This window comes from Anomaloglossus baeobatrachus, chromosome 3, assembly GCF_048569485.1.
Source record: "Anomaloglossus baeobatrachus isolate aAnoBae1 chromosome 3, aAnoBae1.hap1, whole genome shotgun sequence".
NCBI classification, from domain to species: domain Eukaryota; kingdom Metazoa; phylum Chordata; class Amphibia; order Anura; family Aromobatidae; genus Anomaloglossus; species Anomaloglossus baeobatrachus.
Window position 1 is genome coordinate 185,726,717 of NC_134355.1, and position 20,474 is coordinate 185,747,190.

The 20,474-nt window shown below is 41.7% G+C and overlaps 1 protein-coding gene across 1 annotated transcript in view; it reads right to left on the reverse strand.

Moving 5' to 3' along the window:
• Window positions 1–19,167, reverse strand: part of DYNLT2 (dynein light chain Tctex-type 2) — a 43,659-nt gene extending 24,492 nt beyond the window's left edge. Inside the window, exon 1 of the mRNA XM_075338184.1 lies at window positions 19,070–19,167. Coding sequence (XP_075194299.1) covers window positions 19,070–19,159 — 90 coding nt within the window. The 5' untranslated portion in view covers window positions 19,160–19,167. The remainder of the gene's footprint in view (window positions 1–19,069) is intronic.
• Between the last annotated feature and the right edge of the window lie 1,307 nt (window positions 19,168–20,474).

Consider the following 20,474-nt stretch of genomic DNA (forward strand, 5'->3'; position numbering starts at 1 on the left):
AATAATTATATGAAGATATCTAAAAACAGGACTCAAAATGGCGTTTCAACTGTACTCAGATACGGAACTTTCTGGTCATAAGTGATTCATGCTGATTTAGCTTAACATAAAATTATGAAACACATATACATATCGCAGAATAAGCTCTTTTTGCTGTTCACCCAATAGGAGTAGTGTTACGCATTCTTGACTCCTAGCCAACTAATTTCTTTAAATGTATCTGAACTTCCATAATTAAAGCAGTCATATTTCCTACACAAATCCATACATCGGTGGTCTGTGTGGACGAAAAGCATGCATGCAACTGACAAATGACTGTTAGATTGCATCACCCTAAATTATGCCCCTCCCCATCATAAGTAGCAAGTATTTCGTAACTGTACAGGAAAAGATACAGTATATAATAAAAGTGAGTACACCCCCCACAATTTTGAAAATATTTTATTCTATGTTTTCATGTCACAACACTGAAGATATTACACTTTGATTTATGGTAAAGCAGTCAGTGTACAGCTTGTATAACAGTGTAAATTTGATGTGCCCTCTAAATAACTCAATACACAGCTATTAACCTCTTCCCTACCAATGTGATGTACCTATATGTCATTGGTCATGCCCCTGTTAACTAGTTAGATTGCGCTGTCAGCTTGACAGCGCAATCTAACTACTTAACATATGCACATGTCTGCTGATCAGATGTAACACTGGACGCCAATGGTTTGGCATGACAGTAGGGGTTCAGCTGATGACCCCTGTCCCTGTCATGATGAAATTCCTGTGAATTCCGGCAGAGCACCAGCATTCACAGGAGATGAGCATTTCTGATGTTCAGAGGGATACTGAAGCAATACTCTGAATAGCAGAAGTGATCAGATAGTGCAGGTTTGAAGTCTCCACTAATAAAGTTAATAAAAATGTAAAAAAAAAGTTTTAAAATATGAAAAAGAAACCTAAAAGTTCAAATTACCCCCTTTTGCCCCATTGAAAATAAAACAATAATAATAATTGTTATTGCCAAGTTCAGAAATGCCTGATCCATCAAAAATATAAACTCAAGCAATCTGATCAGTAAAGTGTGTAGCGAAAAAAAAAATAAAAACACCAGAATTATGTTTTTTGTTTTTTTTTGGTCGTTGCAACATTGCATTAAAATGCAATAACAGGTGATCAAACATTGCATCTACCCAAAAATGGTGCACTTAAAAACATCAACTCAAGGCGCAAAAAATAAGTAATCTCAAAGCCAAAGATCCTGAAAAATGAGAATGCAATGGGTCTTGGAAAATGCCAACAAAGGCTCAATATTTTTTTGACAAATTTTTCAATTTGTTTTCACCACTTAGATAAAAGAAAACTATACATGTACGACTTCTGGGAGGCAGAGCTAAGGGGTAGCCGCTTTTATCATGAGCTCCTGCAGCAGCCTAGGCCAAAACATTATCCAGGCCCATCCTAACATCTCAAGGCTGCGGGGATAAGGCCAGGACAAGGGACACACATCGGGCCCGGCTCTCCTAATACTCCGGAGGTGAAAGGTGTACGCAGCACGACAAAGAAAAATGTGCTTTGACACCAGGCACCAGACTGCAGGCTGTGGGCTGTGCTGCACAGAGGAACACTACCCATCCCCCCTGCTCCCCCTGCAGGCAGCTGTGCCACTGCAAACGGAAAGCACCCGGGATCTGGAAAGAGAGGGGAGAAAAACCAGGCACTAACGTCCAGAAGGAGAATCACAGGAGGCGACAGTGAAGGGGACAGGAAGTGCTTCCAGCGGCAGCCATAGCTTTCAGGGAAGTCTCACACACACCCCGCGCCCCCCCCTTCCTGCCAGTAGAAGACAGCAGTGAAAGTCTGTGAGTTGCAGGAGAGAGCAGAGGGGCTGTAGGAAGCTGACAGGGGGAGTGGTTGTAGGGGCAGAGCTGCCTGAGAGAACTGGGGGTGGATACCCTGAAGTCTAATCTAAGTTGCATTCAAGCATATAAACCAGCTCTGAACCACAGCTCCAGCAATCAGCCTCTCTCCAGAATAGCTGGGCTACAAAGGGTCATCTTCAGAGTCCACAGACCCCAGTGCCAAAGGACTTTAACCCCTATTAAAAATAAAAGAAGTTATTAAGACTAAGGGAGGAGGGGAGTAAAAGTGCAGGCGACGCTTGGACTCTTGCTAGAATCCCCTGGGAGGAAGAGAACTTCTCATAACTCTGCAGCCTGACTGACATCCAGGACCAGGGCTCAGCATACTAACTATCCTTCCTATACAAATGTAAAAACATTGTAAAGTGTAGTCACCCATTTCTGCAAAGAAGCTGCCTGGCGCGCCACACAACATGGACAAATTTGTAGGTAAAAATATTCCCACACCAGCTAAAAAAGGAGGGAAGACTCGGAGTCAGGAGTCGCCCCCTCTGGCAAAGACTGCAGCAGAGGCCTACATGCCTGCATCCGATTCCCAATCCACTGCCAAAGCCATAATGGACTTGCTGATGCCGGTCATTGATAGTAGGCTGGCAGCATTCCAATCCTCTCTGGACCTTATTGTTACCCAGATTAACACACAAGGAACCAGGCTGATGGAGGTGGAACAGAGAGTTTCGGACCTAGAAGACTTTTTACAGGACCTCGCCAAGAAGCTGGAAGCCAAGGAGAAAAATGTAGCCTCTCTGTTGGAAAAGATTGATGATCTGGAGAATAGGTCGAGGCAGAACAACCTCCGGCTGGTAGGTCTCCCCGAGTCGGTACACCCAAAAGACTTACAAAAATTTACCGCAGAATGGCTACCTAAGGCCCTAAAAGTGAAAACAACATCAGGATCGATAGCCATCGAAAGAGCACACAGAATTGGTCCCCCTCGCAGGGATGAAAGTTCCAGACCCCATCCGGTCATCTTTAGAGTGCTGGACTTTCAAGACAAACAAAAAATCTTGGCGGCTTTCCGGAATGAGAAGGGTCTCTCATACAAGAACAATAAACTCTTAATTTTTCAAGACTATTCAGCAATTGTGGCAGCAAAACGTAAAGCATTCAGCCCAGTGTGCCGACCATTAGTGGAAAGAGATTCGATTCAGCCTACAATATCCAGCGACCCTTCACTTCACATTGGAGGGGAAAAATTGGGAGTTCGCGGATCTGTAGAAGGCCCTGAACCACCTTAACTCAGGAGCATCACCTTCACCATCTAACAATGATACTTGACATAGTGACTTCAAGCACGATTTGTTTGATATAATGTTTGAAATTTTACGGTTATTCATTGGTATGTTTATATTGAAGGCAGGAAGCCTTGCTGTTGGGATGGGGGGTTTAATGGGGTGTTGATGGGGGATGGTGGGAGGAACCTCTGCGTGTGTATCTCCAAAGGTGCCCTTTTGTGGGGGTCTCTACTCACTGGCTGGGATGGGTGGAGCACCTCGAATGAGACAAGATTAGGCTTTCAAAAAATTCCTAAGGCAGGTATTGGGTAATGGCTAACCAGACAAACTTAGGAGTGTCCATGTTGCAGGAGCTGATATGGTGTTCATGGAATGTGAACGGGCTCAATTCACCAGTTAAAATAAGAAAAGTTCTTAACTATCTGAATCACTCAAATTTTCACATCATATTTTTGCAGGAGACACACTGGCTAAAAGGTAACCACCCTTCTCCTCTGAGTAGGAAGTACATCATGTGTGCTGAGGCATCCTTTACAAAGAAACAGAGAGGGGTCACCATTCTCATCAATAAGAACATCAATCATGAGGTATTAGATGTGATGGAGGACCCTTTCTGGGAGAGTTCTCTTGGTCAAAATTAACATTGAAGGTACGGTTTATGGCTTAGCTAACATATATGCACCTAACACTCCTGACAGGTTTGACTCCGAACTCCTGGAAAACATAGCAGGGTGGAACACTTCTAATCTGATAGTGGGAGGTGATTTTAACGAGGCTTATGACCCAGTCCTGGACAGATCGAACCCTCTAAAACCACATCTCGCCACACATAAGGGAGGTTTAAAATTATTAATGGACCATCTGGGCTTGGTTGACGTCTGGCGGTTACAGCATCAAATTGATAAAGACTATTCACACTACTCTCATGTTCATAATTCTCATGCAAGATTATATTATTGGCTGGTGAGTTCATCGGTGTTACCCTCACTTATGTCCTCGAACATCCTAGACATTTATCTATCAGACTATGCACCAGTCACATTCAAATCCAGTTTGTGTGGGCCGGTAATTAGAGAGCGGAAATGGAGATTCCCATCGTATCTTTATCAGTCAGAGGACTTTAAGAAGTCTTTACAGACCTTTTGGGACACATACAAAACAGACAACCAGGAACATAGCGAGGACGTTCATCTATTCTGGGCGGCCTCTAAAGCAGTGGTAAGGGGGCAAATACTTGCATATGTTAGCTACAGAAAGAAAAAGCTAATGAAGCGTACTCTGATAGCCCAGAAACATTTAACCCAGACATATAAGGCATTCAAACTTTCTTATACACCCACGGCAAAACAAAAATTCCTAGACGCCAAAGAGGCTGCAGACATGTTGGCTCATGAAGCAGCACTGAACAATATTGATTACTTGAAACACAAATACTTTAAATGGGGCAACAAACCGGGAAGACTTTTGGCTTCAATGACAAAACCATTCAAACAGGCCACTAGAATCCAAAAGATTAAAAAAAGGGACGGGACAATCACATCCAGAGACGATGAGATAACAGAGTAGTTTAGAGCCTTTTTTGGGTCACTTTACTCAGCTGAGACTGGAATTACTACTGATAGGGCTGGTTTTCTTCGGCCTGGGGTAACTCCACCCCTGTCTGAGGAACAGAAAGCTATACTGGATGCACCCCTTGGTACGGAGGAGGTTATGCAAACTATCAACACCCTCAAGGTCGCTAAAGCACCAGGACCTGACGGGTTTAGCAACGAGTATTATAAATTGTTAGGACCCTATGATTATTGATTATCTATTTTTGTTATTAAAATCTAATAAAAAGAAGGTTAAAGAAAACTATACATGTTTGTTATCAATGAACTTCTACTGGCCGGGGGAATGCAATGTCAGTTTTACAATACAGAGAACATAGTAAAAAAAATAAAACACAATTGTGGATTAGTACTTTTTTGCAATTTCACTGCACTTGTAATTTTTTTTCCTTATTTCTAGTACACTATGTGGCAGAATGAATAGTGTAATTCAAAAAGTACAACTCGTCCCACAAAAAGCAAGCCCTCATATGGCTGTATTAGCAGAAAAATTTAAAAATTATGGCTCTTGGATGAAGGGGAGGAAACAATTAAAATGAAAAATCACCTTGGGGTGAAAGAGTTAATGTCTAAACCGCTGGCAACAAAAGTGAGTGAAAATAGTTAAATTGCGCTCAATTAGCCATTTTCCCTTCCCGGTGTCATGTGACTCAGTGTTAATTAGGTGGGAATGGGGAGCAGATGTGTTAAATTTGCTGTTATCTCTCACACACTCTCTCATATTGGTCACTGTAAGTTCAACATTCCACCTCATGGCAAAGAATTCTCTGAGGATCAGAAAAAATAAATGTTGCTCTACATAAAGATGACCTAGGCTATAAGAAGTATACCAACACCCTGAAAGTGGGCTGCAGCACTGTGCCCAAGACCATACAGCGGTTTAACAAGAAAGGTTTCACTCAGAACAGGCCTCGCTATAGTAGACCAAAGAACTTGAGTGTACGTGCTCAGTGTCATATCTAGAGGTTGCCATTTCAAAATGGGCATATGAGTGCTGTCAGCATTGCTGCAAAAGTTAGAGGGCTGGGGTTCAACCTGTCAGTGCTCAGAACATATGCTGCACACTACATAAAATTGGTCTGCATGGTTGTCATCCCAGAAGGAAGCCTCTTCTAAAAATTATGCACAACAAAGCCTACAGTTTGCTGAAGACAAGCAGACAAAGAACATGGATAACTGGAATCATGACCTATGGTCTAATGAGACCAAAATAAACTTATTTGGTTCAGATGGTGTCAAGGTGCTGGACTGGTCAAGCATGTTTTCAGACTTAAACTCTTCCTCGAGATTAAAAATCGCTATTACACCTACTGGTTCCACAGTTCAAATCCGATCACTAAGTCTAAAGGGGTCAGTATACCTATCCATAAGAGTGTACCTTTTGAACTCCTGGGAATGGAAGCGGACGATCATGGTAGATGGGTCTTCCTGAAGCTTTCAATGATGAACCAAATATATACATACACTAGCTAACCTTTATCTCCCTAACAAGGAACAAGCAAGAGTGTGTAAGGAGTATCTGAGATGGCTGGAGGGTTTTATAGAAGGCCTTTTGATTCTGAGAGGAGACCTCAACCTGATAATGGACAAAGCCATTTATTCTGGTAAGTCATCTGGTACCTTCTGGTTCTTCTGGTACCTTCTTCTAGTAAGTCATCCATTTCATCCCCCCAAATCACTGCACTAAAAGGCAACCTGTTTAGACTACAGGTGGTAAATGACTGGCAGAGCCTGCACCCCAAAAAAGGATTATACATTTTATTCTGCCCTACTTAATACTTACAGCAGAATTCTCTATTTCCTATTTAGCCACCACATGCTCTTCTGGGACCCTGCTGCCTCCATCGGCACCATGACATGGTCCGACCATGCACCCATATTTTTTATTTTCCAGCCCCCTGGGGACACAATTAGCACAGTGGAACAGGCTATTAATGAATTTCTGCTAGGTCACAAAAAAGAATAAATCCCTCTCCCTGTTCAGTGGGAAGCCTTGAAGTGCACAGTTAGGGGGATATTGATTAGAGAGGGTTCTAGGTTGAAGAGAGAAAACTCTGCACATATCAAAGAATTATTGATTCAGATACGTCTTTTAGGACAGGCTCAATAAAGGAGATCCTTTGGAGTCGACTCTTATCAAACAATATCACATATGATAGTAATAAGGGAATAATTCTAGAAAATTAATAACAATTTACCATAAAATACAATTTTTATTCAATATACATGGTACAGAAAGAATTCCGACCTCTAAATTTTTCCACTCTTTGTTTCATTGGAGCCATTTGGTAAGTTCAAAAAAGTTCATTTTTTTCTCATTAATGTACACTCTGCACCCCATCTTGACAGAAGAAAAACAGAAATGTAGAAAGTTTTGCAAATTTTTAAACAGGAAAAACTGAAATATCACATGGTCATGATTATTCAGTACCTTTGCTCAGGCACTCATATTTATGTCACATGCTGTCCATTTCCTTGTTATCTTGCTTGAGATGGTTCTACTCCTTCATTGGAGTCCAGCTGTATTTAATTAAACTGATAGGACTTGATTTCGAAAGGCACCCCCCTGTTTTTAATAAGACCTCACTGTGCACAGAGTATATCAAACCAAATGAAAATCATGAGATCAAAGGAACTGCCCAAGGAGCTCAGAGACAGAATTGTGGCAAGGTACAGATCTGGCCAAGGTTACAAAAGAATTTCTGCAGTACTCAAGGTTCCTAAGAGCACAATGGCGTCTATAATCGTTAAATGGAAGAAGTTTGGGAGCACCAGAACTCTTCCTAGACCTGGCCATTCAGCCAAACTGGGCAATAGTAGTTGAAAAGCCTTGATGAGAGAGGTAAAGAAGAACCCCAATATACTATGGCTGAGCTCCAGAGATGCAGTTGGGAGATGGGGGAAAGTTCCAAAAAGTCAACTATCACTTCAGCCCTCCACCAGTCGGGCCTTTATGGCAGAGCGCGACGGAAGCTTCTCCTCAGTGCAAGTATGGGGCATGTCACCATTATTATGTGGTTTTTTTTAATTGATTAACTTTATTTAAAATATAAATTTATATTAATATATTTGGAGGGTTATGGGAGAAGCATTTGTACCTTTGATATATCTGCAATTTAAAGTTCTAAATTTTCATGTAGTGTGGTAATTTCTTCTTTTTTCTATGAATTGTATAAAAAGAAATTTTGTATTGCAATGTTTTGTACTATATCTATGTTTTATGTAACATTCATTGTATATGTGACCACAAACTTATGAAGGCCGTATTGATGCTAATAACATGAAGATCTCTTTTTATATGGAATACGGCATATTCACCTGTTCCAATCAGTGGACTTTAGTTAAAAGATCTGCTGATTTTGGTCTGAACAACAAGCTCTGACAAAGGACACCAAGTCTGAAAAGCGTAGCTTTGGTTTGTTAGTCCACTATGTTTCTCCTGGGATTCTTTTTAATTTTTTCATATTTTGCTATTTGTATTTTTAGCCATATAACCTGTAATAAAACCTAAGTTTTTGCCGCATTGAAGCTGGATTTCCCTTTTTCCCAAGACATATGAAAGCCCGCATAGAGTTTGCAGAAAAACAGAAGTAGTATCAAAAGAGAATTTCAGCTCCCTGGAGAATGATTGAAGGGTGTGATGCTCAGAAATCCTGGTCCGGCTCCCAGATGAAAACTAAATAAAAATCGAGAAAATCCAGCACTAGCATAAACAAAATAAAAAAGTTTATTACAAAAATTAAAAGCCCCTTGCACATACATGTTTAGGGCATAATAGGAACATGAAAAGTCAATAAGTTTCAAGCATAAAAAAGCTCTTATTCATGACAAAAAAGACATGAAGGACTCCCAGATTATGAGAAATAAGATTCTCTGGTCTGATGAGATGAAGATAGACCTTTTTGGTGATAATTCTAAGCGGTATGTGTGGAGAAAACTAGGCACTGCTCATCACCTGTCCAATACAATCCCAACAGTGAAACATGGTGGTGGCAGCATCATGCTATGGGGTGTTGTTCAGCTGCAGGGAAAGGATGACTGGTTGAAATTGAAGGAACGATGAATTCGGCCAAGTACAGAGATATCCTGGAAGACAACCTCTTCCAGAGTGCTCTGGAGCTCAGACTTAGCAGAAGGTTCACCTTCCAACAAGACAGTGACCCTAAGCACACAGCTAAAACAACAAAGGAGTGGCTTCAGAATAACTCTGTGACCATTCTTAACTGGCCCAGCCAGAGCCCTGACCTAAACCCAATTGAGCATCTCTGGAGAGACCTGAAAATGGCTGTCCACCAATGGTCACCATCCAACCTGATGGAACTGGAGAGGATCTGCAAGGAGGAATGGCAGAGGATCCCCAAATCCAGGTGTGAAAAACTTGTTGCAACATTCCCAAGATGACTCATGGCTGTACTGGCTCAAAAGGGTGCTTCAGAATTTTCAGTATTCAGAAAAGGGTCTGAATACTTTTGACCATGTGATATTTCATGTTTAATAAATTTGCAAAAATTTCTACATTTCTGTTTTTTTCTGTCAAGATGGGGTGCAGAGTGTACATTAATGAGAAAAAATATAACTTTAACTTTTTTGAATTTACCAAATGGCTGCAATGAAAAAAAGAGTGAAAAATTTAAATGGGTCTGAATACTTTCCATACCCACTGTATATAATATTAACCTCTTCATGATACATGACGTACTGGGTACGTCATGGATCGTTTGAGGTTAATCCCCGCTGCCTGTGGTGGGCAGCCCGCAGCGATTCGCGGACATGTCAGCTGATTTCAACAGCTGACATGTGTTCCTGCCAGGCACAAGTGGACTCGAATTCCACCCACGCCTATTAACCTTTTACATCTCCCTCTCAAATTCTGACAGTGAGATGTAACCCACCCCCATCATGTGATCACGTGACTTCCGGTGGTTGCCATGGTAGCACAGGGTCATGTGATGACTCCTGTAGCTATCATGAGTCACTTTCTCTCACTGCCGGCAGAGGGCTGTGTGTGAGAGTAAGGGCGGCTTTGCACACTACGACATCGCAGGCGCGATGTCGGTGGGGTCAAATTGAAAGTGACGCACATCCAGCGTCACTTGCGATGTCGTAGTGTGTAACTCCTAGATGATACGATGAACGAGCGCAAAAGCGTCGTTATCGTATCATCGGTGCAGGCTCCGACATTTCCATAATGCCGGTGCCGCGACAGGTACGATGTAGTTCCTTGTTCCTGCGGCAGCACACATCGCTGTGTGTGAAGCCGCAGGAACGAGGAACATCTCCTTACCTGCCGCCAGCGGCTATACGGAAGGAAGGAGGTGTGCGGGATGTTTACATCCTGCTCATCTCTGCCCCTCCGCCGCCATTGGACGTCGCTGTGACGCCGCACGACCCGCCCCCTTAGGAAGGAGGCAGGTCGCTGGCCAGAGCGACGGTTGCAGGGCAGGTGAGTGCATGTGAAGCTGGCGTAGCAATAATTATCGCTACGCCAGCTATCACAAGATATCGTACCTGCAACAGAGGCGGGGACTATCGCGTGCGACATCGCAGCATCGGCTTGTGATGTCGCAACGTGCAAAGCCCGCCTAAGGCCTCTTTCACACGTTCGTGAAAATCACACACGTTTTTCACGGACGTGTCAAAGGTTCGTATTGCCCTCCATGAGCCGTGTTTATGGCACATGTGTGTTCTCCGTGTTTTATCCGTTATAACACACGGAGAACGGGAACTTTCTACTCACCTGTCCCTGGCTTCGCTGTCCGTGGTGCTAATAATCGGTCTCCGGTCCTGCCGACTCCTCGCTGCTGCTGCTTCCGCCCGCAGTGAAGTGAATATGCAATGAGCATAATGAGCGGCGGTCAGAAGCAAGTGACAGCAACGGCAGAGACAGCAGAGCTGGAGAAGGTGAATAAAGTGGGTTTTTTTCTCGCAGACACATGTGTTTTCTCCGGTGCGTGTCACACGGAACAGATCCGTGTGGTCCGTTTGCGTTCCGTGTGACCCATTTGCGTTCCGTGTGACACCTGTGATGCCGGAGAAAAACGGACATGTCTACGTGTGGAGCACACGGGCACACGAATGCTCCACACGTACACAGGGTCCATGGCAGAATACGCACATGAGCGCAGACCCATTGATTTTAATGGGTCTACGTGTGCCCGTGTCTCCGGTACGTGAGGAAACGGACCAAACACATACCGGAGACACGGACGTGTGAAGGAGGCCTAAAGCAGCTTTTCTCCAGGTCTCAGCTATGCAGCTGTGATCTGGAGAAATGGAAGAGTGATCAGACTGCTGATCATTATAGTGAAGAAAAGTCCAGCATCCAGTCCAGATAGTAAAATTTAGTTCTTTTCTTTATTAAATTTTCATTAAAAAAGCCATCAATATGGCGTGGTGCCAACCATACAGGAAAAGACGTGTTTCGGACATCGCAGCGTCCTTAATCACATATTGATGGCTTTTTTAATGAAAATTTAATAAAGAAGATAACTAAATTTTACTATCTGGACTGGATGCTGGAGTTTTCTTCACTTGGATCTAGGAGTGGCCTCCCTTCCGTGCACCGTCTGGGATTATCTCCACTGGCTGAGCTTGTTTTCCTGTATACATGTGCTGATCATTATAGTATCCTTGGGGGCTAGTAAAATGTAAAAAAAAATTTAAAAAATTAAAAAAAAATTAAACCTAAAAGTTCAAATCACCAGAAGAAACAATGTTAATTATTTAATCTCTATATCCTTTATTCAGCTCAACGCGTTTCAGAGAACACTGTCTCCATCAGGACTTCAAGGAAAAATCAATAGTATACAACAGAGGAAGAAGAACCTATATATAGATAATATATATATATATATATATCACATATACAGACACGTTTGAGGACCGCCCGCTGTATTTCAAATACTGGCAGGATAATCAACTGATCAGATAACAGCAACAAGTTTTAAAGTATAATGCATTAAAAGACAATTTAAAAGGTCCTGGAGGTACAGCATTTCAATTATCGCAACAATATAAACATTATAAAACAAAATTATAAAAAAAGGAAAACAACAAATATTTTTCGCAGTATAACAGAATAAAGAGAGTATAGAACTCAGGGATCTAAAGGGGATTGTGGAGTTGTAAAGGCTGATGGATGTGTCCACAGCCCTATATAGAAGAACAGGATAAATGACAAGAAGATAGTGTTAATGGTGCAAATAGTGATAATTAATGGTGTTACAAAAAAAAATGATAAGAAAAAGTAAAAATTAAAAAATAAAATTATATTATTATATTTTTATTTTAACATTTTTACATTTTTTCTTATTTTTTATTTTATTTTTTATTTTTTTGTAAAAGCATTAACTATTACTATTAGCACCATTAACACTATTTTCTTGTTTAAAAGAACCGAAGTCCTCAGTGGTTGATACCTTTTAATGGCTAACTGAAAAGATGGTAATAATTGCAAGCTTTCGAGACTACTCAGGTCACTTCATCAGGCATGGTATGTCAATATTAATGGACAGGTCTTGCATTTTTTCTGGTTGCAGGGAAATGTTCCTGTTGGTGTTGGAGAGGACAGGGAGGGACATTTCCCTGCAACCAGAAAAAATGCAAGACCTGTCCATTAATATTGACAGCTCCCTGTCCTCTCCAACACCAACAGGAACATTTCCCTGCAACCAGAAAAAATGCAAGACCTGTCCATTAATATTGACATACCATGCCTGATGAAGAGACCTGAGTAGTCTCGAAAGCTTGCTATTATTACCATCTTTTCAGTTAGCCATTAAAAGGTATCAACCACTGAGGACTTCGGTTCTTTTAAACAATTTTTTATCTCTACTGGCTAACACGGTACAAAGATATATTTTATTTGTATCACTATTTTCTTGTGATTTATCTTGTTCTTCTATATAGGGCTGTGGATAGATCCATCAGCCTTTCTAGCTCCACGATCCCCTTTCAATCCCTGAGTTCTATACTCTCTTTATTCTGTTATACTGCCAAAAATATTTTTGTGTATGTTTTTTTTCCTTTTTTATAATTTTTGTTTTATAATATTTATATTCTTACTAGATGGTGGCCCGATTCTAGCGCATCGGGTATTCTAGAATATGTATGTAATTTCTGTGTAACGTTGCTAAGGCCGCAGTCGGGAATCTAAGAGCCTGCCCGCACCACTCCCTCAGCAACACCCACATCCAATCCGGAGGCAGCTGAGCAAAAAGGTGGGTAGGACATGCCGAGGATGTGCGACCAATCAGTGACGCGGGATTTCCATTACACACAGACAGAATTAGACAATTATATATATAGATGATAATTGAAATGCTGTACCTCCAGGACTTTTAAATTGTCTTTCAATGCATTATACTTTAAATATTGTTACCATTATCTGATGAGTCAATTATCCCGCCAGTATTTGCTATACAGCGGGCAGTGCTCTAACACAGGGATGTAACTACCGCGGTCGCAGGGGTCGCCATTGCGATTGGGCCCGGCAGGTAAGAGGCCCGCGGCCGCCCAGCAGATTAGCAGTCAGTTCCGTTCAGTGAGAGGGGAGCTGTGCTGATCTATCGCAGACCACACGGCCGCTATATGACCCAGTGCTGGCGCCGCTGACACTGGGCCCTTCTGCCCAGTGTCAGCAGTGGCGGCACAGTGCCTCCCTCCCCCTCCTCCTTCCTCTCCCCTGTCATTGCGCACAGCAATGATGAAGCATAGAGCGTCCGGCGCCGCTCTATGCATCACATTCTCTCCCTGTGCCTGCGCGGTGACGTTACTCCTGTGCAACTGCTGTGCTGAGAGCACAGAGTGCAGGACGGGAGGACGCAGACCGGAGCAGCGGTGGAACGAGGAGACATGAGGACAGTGCAGCGGTGGAAGGAGGAGAGAGGAGACTACTTGTTGGTTTTTTTTTTTACATAAATTATTGAGTACACGGTGGCCAGAGGCCTGGGGAGGCTGGCTGCATTATTATACATGGAGGCCTGGAGAGGCTGGCTGCATTATACATGGAGTCCTGGGGAGGCTGGCTGCATTATTATACATGGAGGCCTGGGGAGGCTGGCTGCATTATTATATATGGAGGCCTGGGGAGGCTAGCTGAATTATTATACATGGAGGCCTGGGGAGGTTGGCTGCATTATAATACATGGAGGCCTGGGGGGCTGCATTATATATGAAGGTCTATGGGGCTGCATAATAAGCATGAAGAACGCCTTATACGTGGACTATAGGGGTGTATTATACATGGAGGTCTATGGGGCTGCATTATAAATGGGGGTCTATGGGGATGCATTATACAACATGAAGGACACCTTATAAATGGACTAGGGGTGCATTATACATGGAGGAGTATGGGGCTGCATAATGCAAAATGAAGGACACATTATACATGGAATATAGGGGTGCATTATACATGGAGGAGTATGGGGCTGCATAATACAATATGAAGGTTTATGGGGCTGCATTATAATACATATAGGACTATGAGGGCTATATTATAATATATGGAGGACTATGGAGCCTACCTTATACATGAACTATGGGGCTGCATTATAAAACATGGAGGCCTATGTGGTGCAGTATAATATATGGAGTACTATGGGGTGAATTATAATATATGGAGCATTATGTGGTGAATTATAATATATGGAGAACTATGAGAAATTCATTATAATAATTGGAGGGCTATGAGGGCTACTTTATATATGGAGGACTATGGGGGTGCATTATAATATATGGAGGACTATGTGGTGCAGTATAATATATGGAGGACTCTTGGGTGAATTGTAATATATGGAGAACTATGGAAATGCATTATAATACATGGAGGGCTATGGGGGTGCATTCTAATATATGAAGGGTTATGTGGGACCCTTTATACTATATGAAAGGCTATGTGGGGGATATTATAGTATTTGGAGAACTATATACAAGGGGGGACAAAGATGCAAGCAGGGATGGGAACATTTTGTGCTGAGGGAAAAAGGCTCTTTCCATCAGCACCCAGCTTTCCCATGCTCTGCTATACATCTTCTCTCAGCACTCAGCTTTCCCATGCTCTGATATGGGAAAAGCTGGGTGCTGAGGGAAAGATGTATAACAGAGCATGGGGAAGCTGGGTGCCAAGGACAAGATGTATATCAGAACATAGGAAAGCTGGGTGCTAAGGATAAAAGCCAGTCAGTGTCATCATCCCATACCCCAAGTGTCGGTGTACATGGAAAGGGGGGAGCCCAGATTTGAACTTTGCACCGGGGCCCATCAAACTCTAGTTACGCCACTGCTCTAATGTATATGTATATATAGGTTCTTCTTCATCTGTAGTTTATGGTTGATTTTTCCTTGATGTCCTGATGAAGGAGACCGTATTCTCTGGAACGCGTTGACCTGAATAAAGAATATAGAGATTAAATAATCAACATTGTTTCTTCTGGTGATAGCGCGGCATACACCCAATCTCCCCCTCCTTACGTCTGCACTAGTAATCCGGGGCTGCGGCTGTCACCATTTATTGATGTGCAATTAGGAGTTGTGACTGTCACAACCCTGATAGGTGAGTGAGAGTGCCCCTTCTCATCTGTTTTCTTACCTGGTAAGACCCTATTTTCCGCTTCTATTCACAGTATTTTCTTATTTAAAGAATATTGTGACACCTTATATAATATTAAAGGTCAATATGCTGATTTGTGCTCTTCCTACAAACAATTTAAGATAGATCAATATATTTTGGACACTGCTCTCTCTTAACTTTCAAATGACATTCAAGATACCCTAGAACAACCATTCACAGAGGAGGAATTAATACAGGTCATAAAATTAGACACTGCTAATAAGAGCCCTGGTCCTGATGGTTTCACAGCCAAATTTTATAAACTATTAGCTCCTCATTTGGTTCCCTTTCTAACCAAAGTGTTTAACACTGTTTCAACATCCAACCCTTTTCTTTAAACAGACGTTAGAGGCCCACATCTCTGTTCTAAAAACAGAAAAGAACCCCAAACTATTTTCAATTTACCGACCTATCTAACTAATCAACGTAGATGGGAAATTATTGTACAAAATGATAGCCTCTAGCCTTGCCACATATCTACCACACCTCATTCATAGGTGTATCTGAGCCACACAGAGAAGCGAGAGACAATACAATCAAATCAATACTCGATAGCTTGGGCGGAAATGGGTCGTGAGCAACACTCATCCCGCACCTTAAATTGAGGAGGTCAGTGTCGGTTCCACACCCAAACATTCCATAAATATACAGCAGGTTGCCCTCCCAAGACCCCATTGGGTGTTCCAAAGACCATATATCTTGTTTGTGACAAACCTACCACCTGGGTCCATTGATTATCTCCAATGGTTACCTCAGCAGGGAAATGCATCAGGACAATAGACATGATATGTTGAGGAGGCCAGGTTTGAGGCATCGCTCTGAGCAGCACAAATGATTGGACTGTACAGGCATAAAGTCCCCTACAGGGTCTAGTAAAATAAATAGAAAATGTAAAAAAAAGTGTTTTAAAGAATATTAAAAAATTAAAAAAAAACTAAAAGTTGAAATCATCCCCATTGAGAATAAAACAATAATAAAAAAAATACACATTTGGTATCGTCGCCTTCAGAAATTCCCAATCTATCAAAATATAAAATCAATACTCAATTAATCTGATTAGTAAACGGTGTAGCAAGAAAAAATTCCATCCACCAAAATTACGTTTTTTTTGGTCGCAACAGGCGATCAAAGCATTGCTTCTACCCAAACCCAAAAATGATATAATTAAAAACACCAGCTAAAGACGCAAAAAATAAGCTGTCAGGCACAGATGCCCCAGATCTCGAAAAATGAGAACGGAACTGGTCTCTGAAAATGGCAACAAGAGCGCAATTCTTTTTCAGATTTTTTTCACCACTTAACTAAAAGTAAAAGCATACATGCTTGGTATCTACAAACTCATACTGACCTGGGAGATCATAATGCCAGGTCAGATTTACTATATAATGAATATGGTAAATAAAAAACCCAAAAACAAATTTTCTAATAGCACTTTTTTTGAAATTTCCCTGCATTTGGATTTTTCTGGTTTTCAGTACATTGTATGTAAATTTAATGGGTTCATTCAAAAGTTCACCTCGTCCCACAAAAAAACAAGTCCTCTTATGGCGAAAATTGACAGAAAAATAAAAATGTTATGGCTCTTGAAAGAAAAGGAGGAAAAAACGAAAACAAAATTAGAAAATCATTGGGTGGTGAAGGTGTTAAAAAAAGCATGGATTTCTCTGAAATAAGACATTGAATCCCAAATATCAAGCTATAATTGTAATTAACTTTCTATGACCTACATGCCCATATACGCGGCTTAGGCGGTTGATCCTACTGAGAGATTCTCTTTAAGGCCTTGTCCGCGTGGTGAATTTTTTGGTGCAGTTTCTAGCCCAAATCTGCATGTCTCGCTTCATGCCAGCTATGACAGCAAAATCAATGAGAATTCTTAATTGTTGTCCGCACGTTTGCTGTGTTTTTTTCGCCCTTCCACCTATTGACTTAATTAAAAAAAATGCATGGCACAAAAACACACCAAAATACTTGTTTTTTTGTGTTTTTACCAAAAGGTGCAGATTTGATGCAGAAAAGCTCTGCAACAAATCTCCAGCTTGCACTAATAGCCTAAGGGCTCATGCGCACGTTGCATACTCACATGCATTTATGCTGCGTATAGCACTGCAGTGTAAATGCATGCGTCTTGCGTCCCCAGCACAATCTATGTAGATTGTGCATGATACGTGCGCACATTGCTTTTTTGAATGCAGCGATATGGGTGCTAAAATTTTGACCCAAATCCGTGCGTTCATAAAATGAGCATGTCAATTATTCCGTGCGCTATGGATGCAGCTCCCGCTCTGTCTATGGTGGAGGCAGCAGCCATAGCGCATGAAATCGGCTTTTTTTTTACAAAAATACTGCATTCATTATGCAGTGTTTCTGCAGCGATTTGAAGTGCACATGTGCTGTCAAATCGCTGCAGAATATTCAGCAGTTATAAGCGCATGAGCCCTAAGAGTTTGTCTGGATAAATGATATTGTCCTTTATTTTATTCAATATTTGGTCATTGTTGGGTGTTGGCTGTACATAGCTGTACATTCAAAACACTGCACTCTCATCAGCATGAGGTATTAATAAAAGGAAATCAACAGATTCTTTGTCGTGCAAAAAAGTTTCTTTATTTTATGAATAAGGTGGGTGGGAGGGACTAAGGGACGTTTCGGCCCAGACTGGGCCTTCTTCATACCAAGTCACACTCCAAATTAAGAAGAAGTAATGTCACAGAGGGAATTTTTTTCTCTCTCTTTCTCTCCTCGTTAGAGATTTATTGGTATAGAAGTGGTTACGGACTCCACCCAGGAAAATGAATATAATAGTTGCAAGATGCCAGTCCTTGCCTGTATTAGCAACTAAATAGTTATTAGAAGTTGTCCTTTTATATTGGGAGAGTTTTGAAACTCGTGGTCCCTTAAGCTTATCGTAGGCAGATATGATCACATATGATATGTTAATATCCACAGGCATAGGGGGCTTATCTGCATCTGCAGGCTTTAAGGTGAGAGTATAGCAATGGGTAATGGAGTCCTCTTTGTGGCCGTCTTCCCAGACTGTGGCATAGAGCCTGTACATAGCGTATAGCAAATGCCAACTATTTGTGCTAATTGGCATATTGGTATTTGTTTTCTTCCTATTTGCTAAAGAAGTCATTGCAGGTACTTGAATACAGTTTAAGGATAACACATTTTAGTTATTGTTAATTAGGACTATAGGGTCATGTGAGGGTAAAACTGGTGATAAGCGTGGGTGCTAAATGTGCTTACTATGATGCCAACCTATGCTGTCAGACAGGGTCAGTAAATTCTAGGGAGTAGAATAAAAACTGTTGGTTCTTTATCCCCTTGAATAATCCTAATATATCAGCTTGTTATAAATTTATACCGTTTACTGTTTTGAAAAGTATAATTAAGTTGGTAATAATAAAAGTTATATTTGAATTGAGTATTTTTTTCTTTTTTTGTTAGACATTTTGATATATACCCCACCCAGCCTTTATTTTCTGAGCCATGTGGGCTTAATGAAGTCCATAAAGACATGGTAGCTCTAGTGACCTGTACATAGCCCTAAAGCCGTTACTTTAATGCCATCGAACATCTTTGGGATTAATTAAAATACTGATCCAGACCTCATCCATCTTCAGTACCTGACCTCACCGGCCTTTTGTGATTAGAATATTTTTATTATGGACTTAATATTTTGCGTCTATCAGTTCTTACCAAGTCTTTTTCAAACATACTGAGCCGTCGTTTCATCTTTGGTTTGAGGGCCATTGGTCTAGGGGGGCTTGGTCCCTCCATTGTATCCATTGGTACAATAAGAGTACCACAGCTGACAACTGACGTAGGAGTTGCCTAGCAACAAGTGCAGCATGAGAGCGATGCAATGTACTGCAGAGCTTAAACCCTGGGTTCAATCTAGGGGGTTAAACAGTCAGGGATGGCATTGGCACCATCCATGGCTGTGAGGCCCAGGGCTCGGCTGTCGGGTAAGCAGAGACCCTGGGCGTGATCACGCCAGGAACAGCACCGATGCCCATGCAATTGTTAAGACGTATATATACATACAAGGTCAGGAACTACTCCCTTTCTAGGATGTATACAGTGTGTCCACCCATATCCTGTCCACCGCCATTAACTTGAGAACGGCGGCAGCTATAGGCATAGAAGTGGTGTCTAGATATAGTAAAGTAGCTATGCACTACGCAATGAAACCACTTATAGCGCCACCTGGTGGAAAACAATGGAGTTATCATTTTTATCTCGAAAACGGAACGAGATAGAGAAAAAAAGTGAATTCAAAATATTGTAGGGCATCATCAATTCAATACAATTCGACACCTTACATACAGAAATGCTATGATATGAAACCCATGACCCCCCCAAAACATTGAATGCTGGTCACGCATATGGTGCTCATTTAACTTTGATGCTCAAAGTGGCCACCGTCAGCTGCAATGCACATCTGGACTACTGGCATACTGTATCTTGCTGCACGTTGTGCAATAGTTTGCTCAGGCATCTGTGATATGTCGTCGTAGGGCCTGCAATGTTGGTGGAGGGGTCGAATACACTTGCTGTTTGATGTGACCTCACAGAAAGAAGTCCAATGGGGTCAGGTCAGGTGATCGTGAAGGCCACTCCACCCAGCCACCATACCCAATGACTTGTAGGAAGGTCTCCATGAGGTATCGCTTCACATCCGCAGCCTTGTGAGTTTTACACGTTCTAAGCATAGCTTTTCTGTATGCAAGGTGTCGATTCGTATTGAATTGATGATGCCCTACAATTTTTTATTTCACTTTTTTTCTCTATCTCGTTCCGTTTACGAGATAAAAATGCTAACTCCGTTGTTTTCCACCAGGTGGCGCTATAGGTGGTTTCATTGCGTAGTGCATGGCTACTTTAATATACCTAGACACCACTTTTATGCCTATAGCTGCTGCTGTTCACAAGTTAATGGTGGTGGACAGGATATGGGTGGACACACTGTATACAGTATACTTCAAATGTCGTGAAGGGGTTAAGGAGCCCTCCTACTCTGCACTCATTACTTGTATTAATTTCACCTGTTTGAATGTATGGACATGTGTATTTTATACAGGTAAAAAGTTCAAACAGCTTT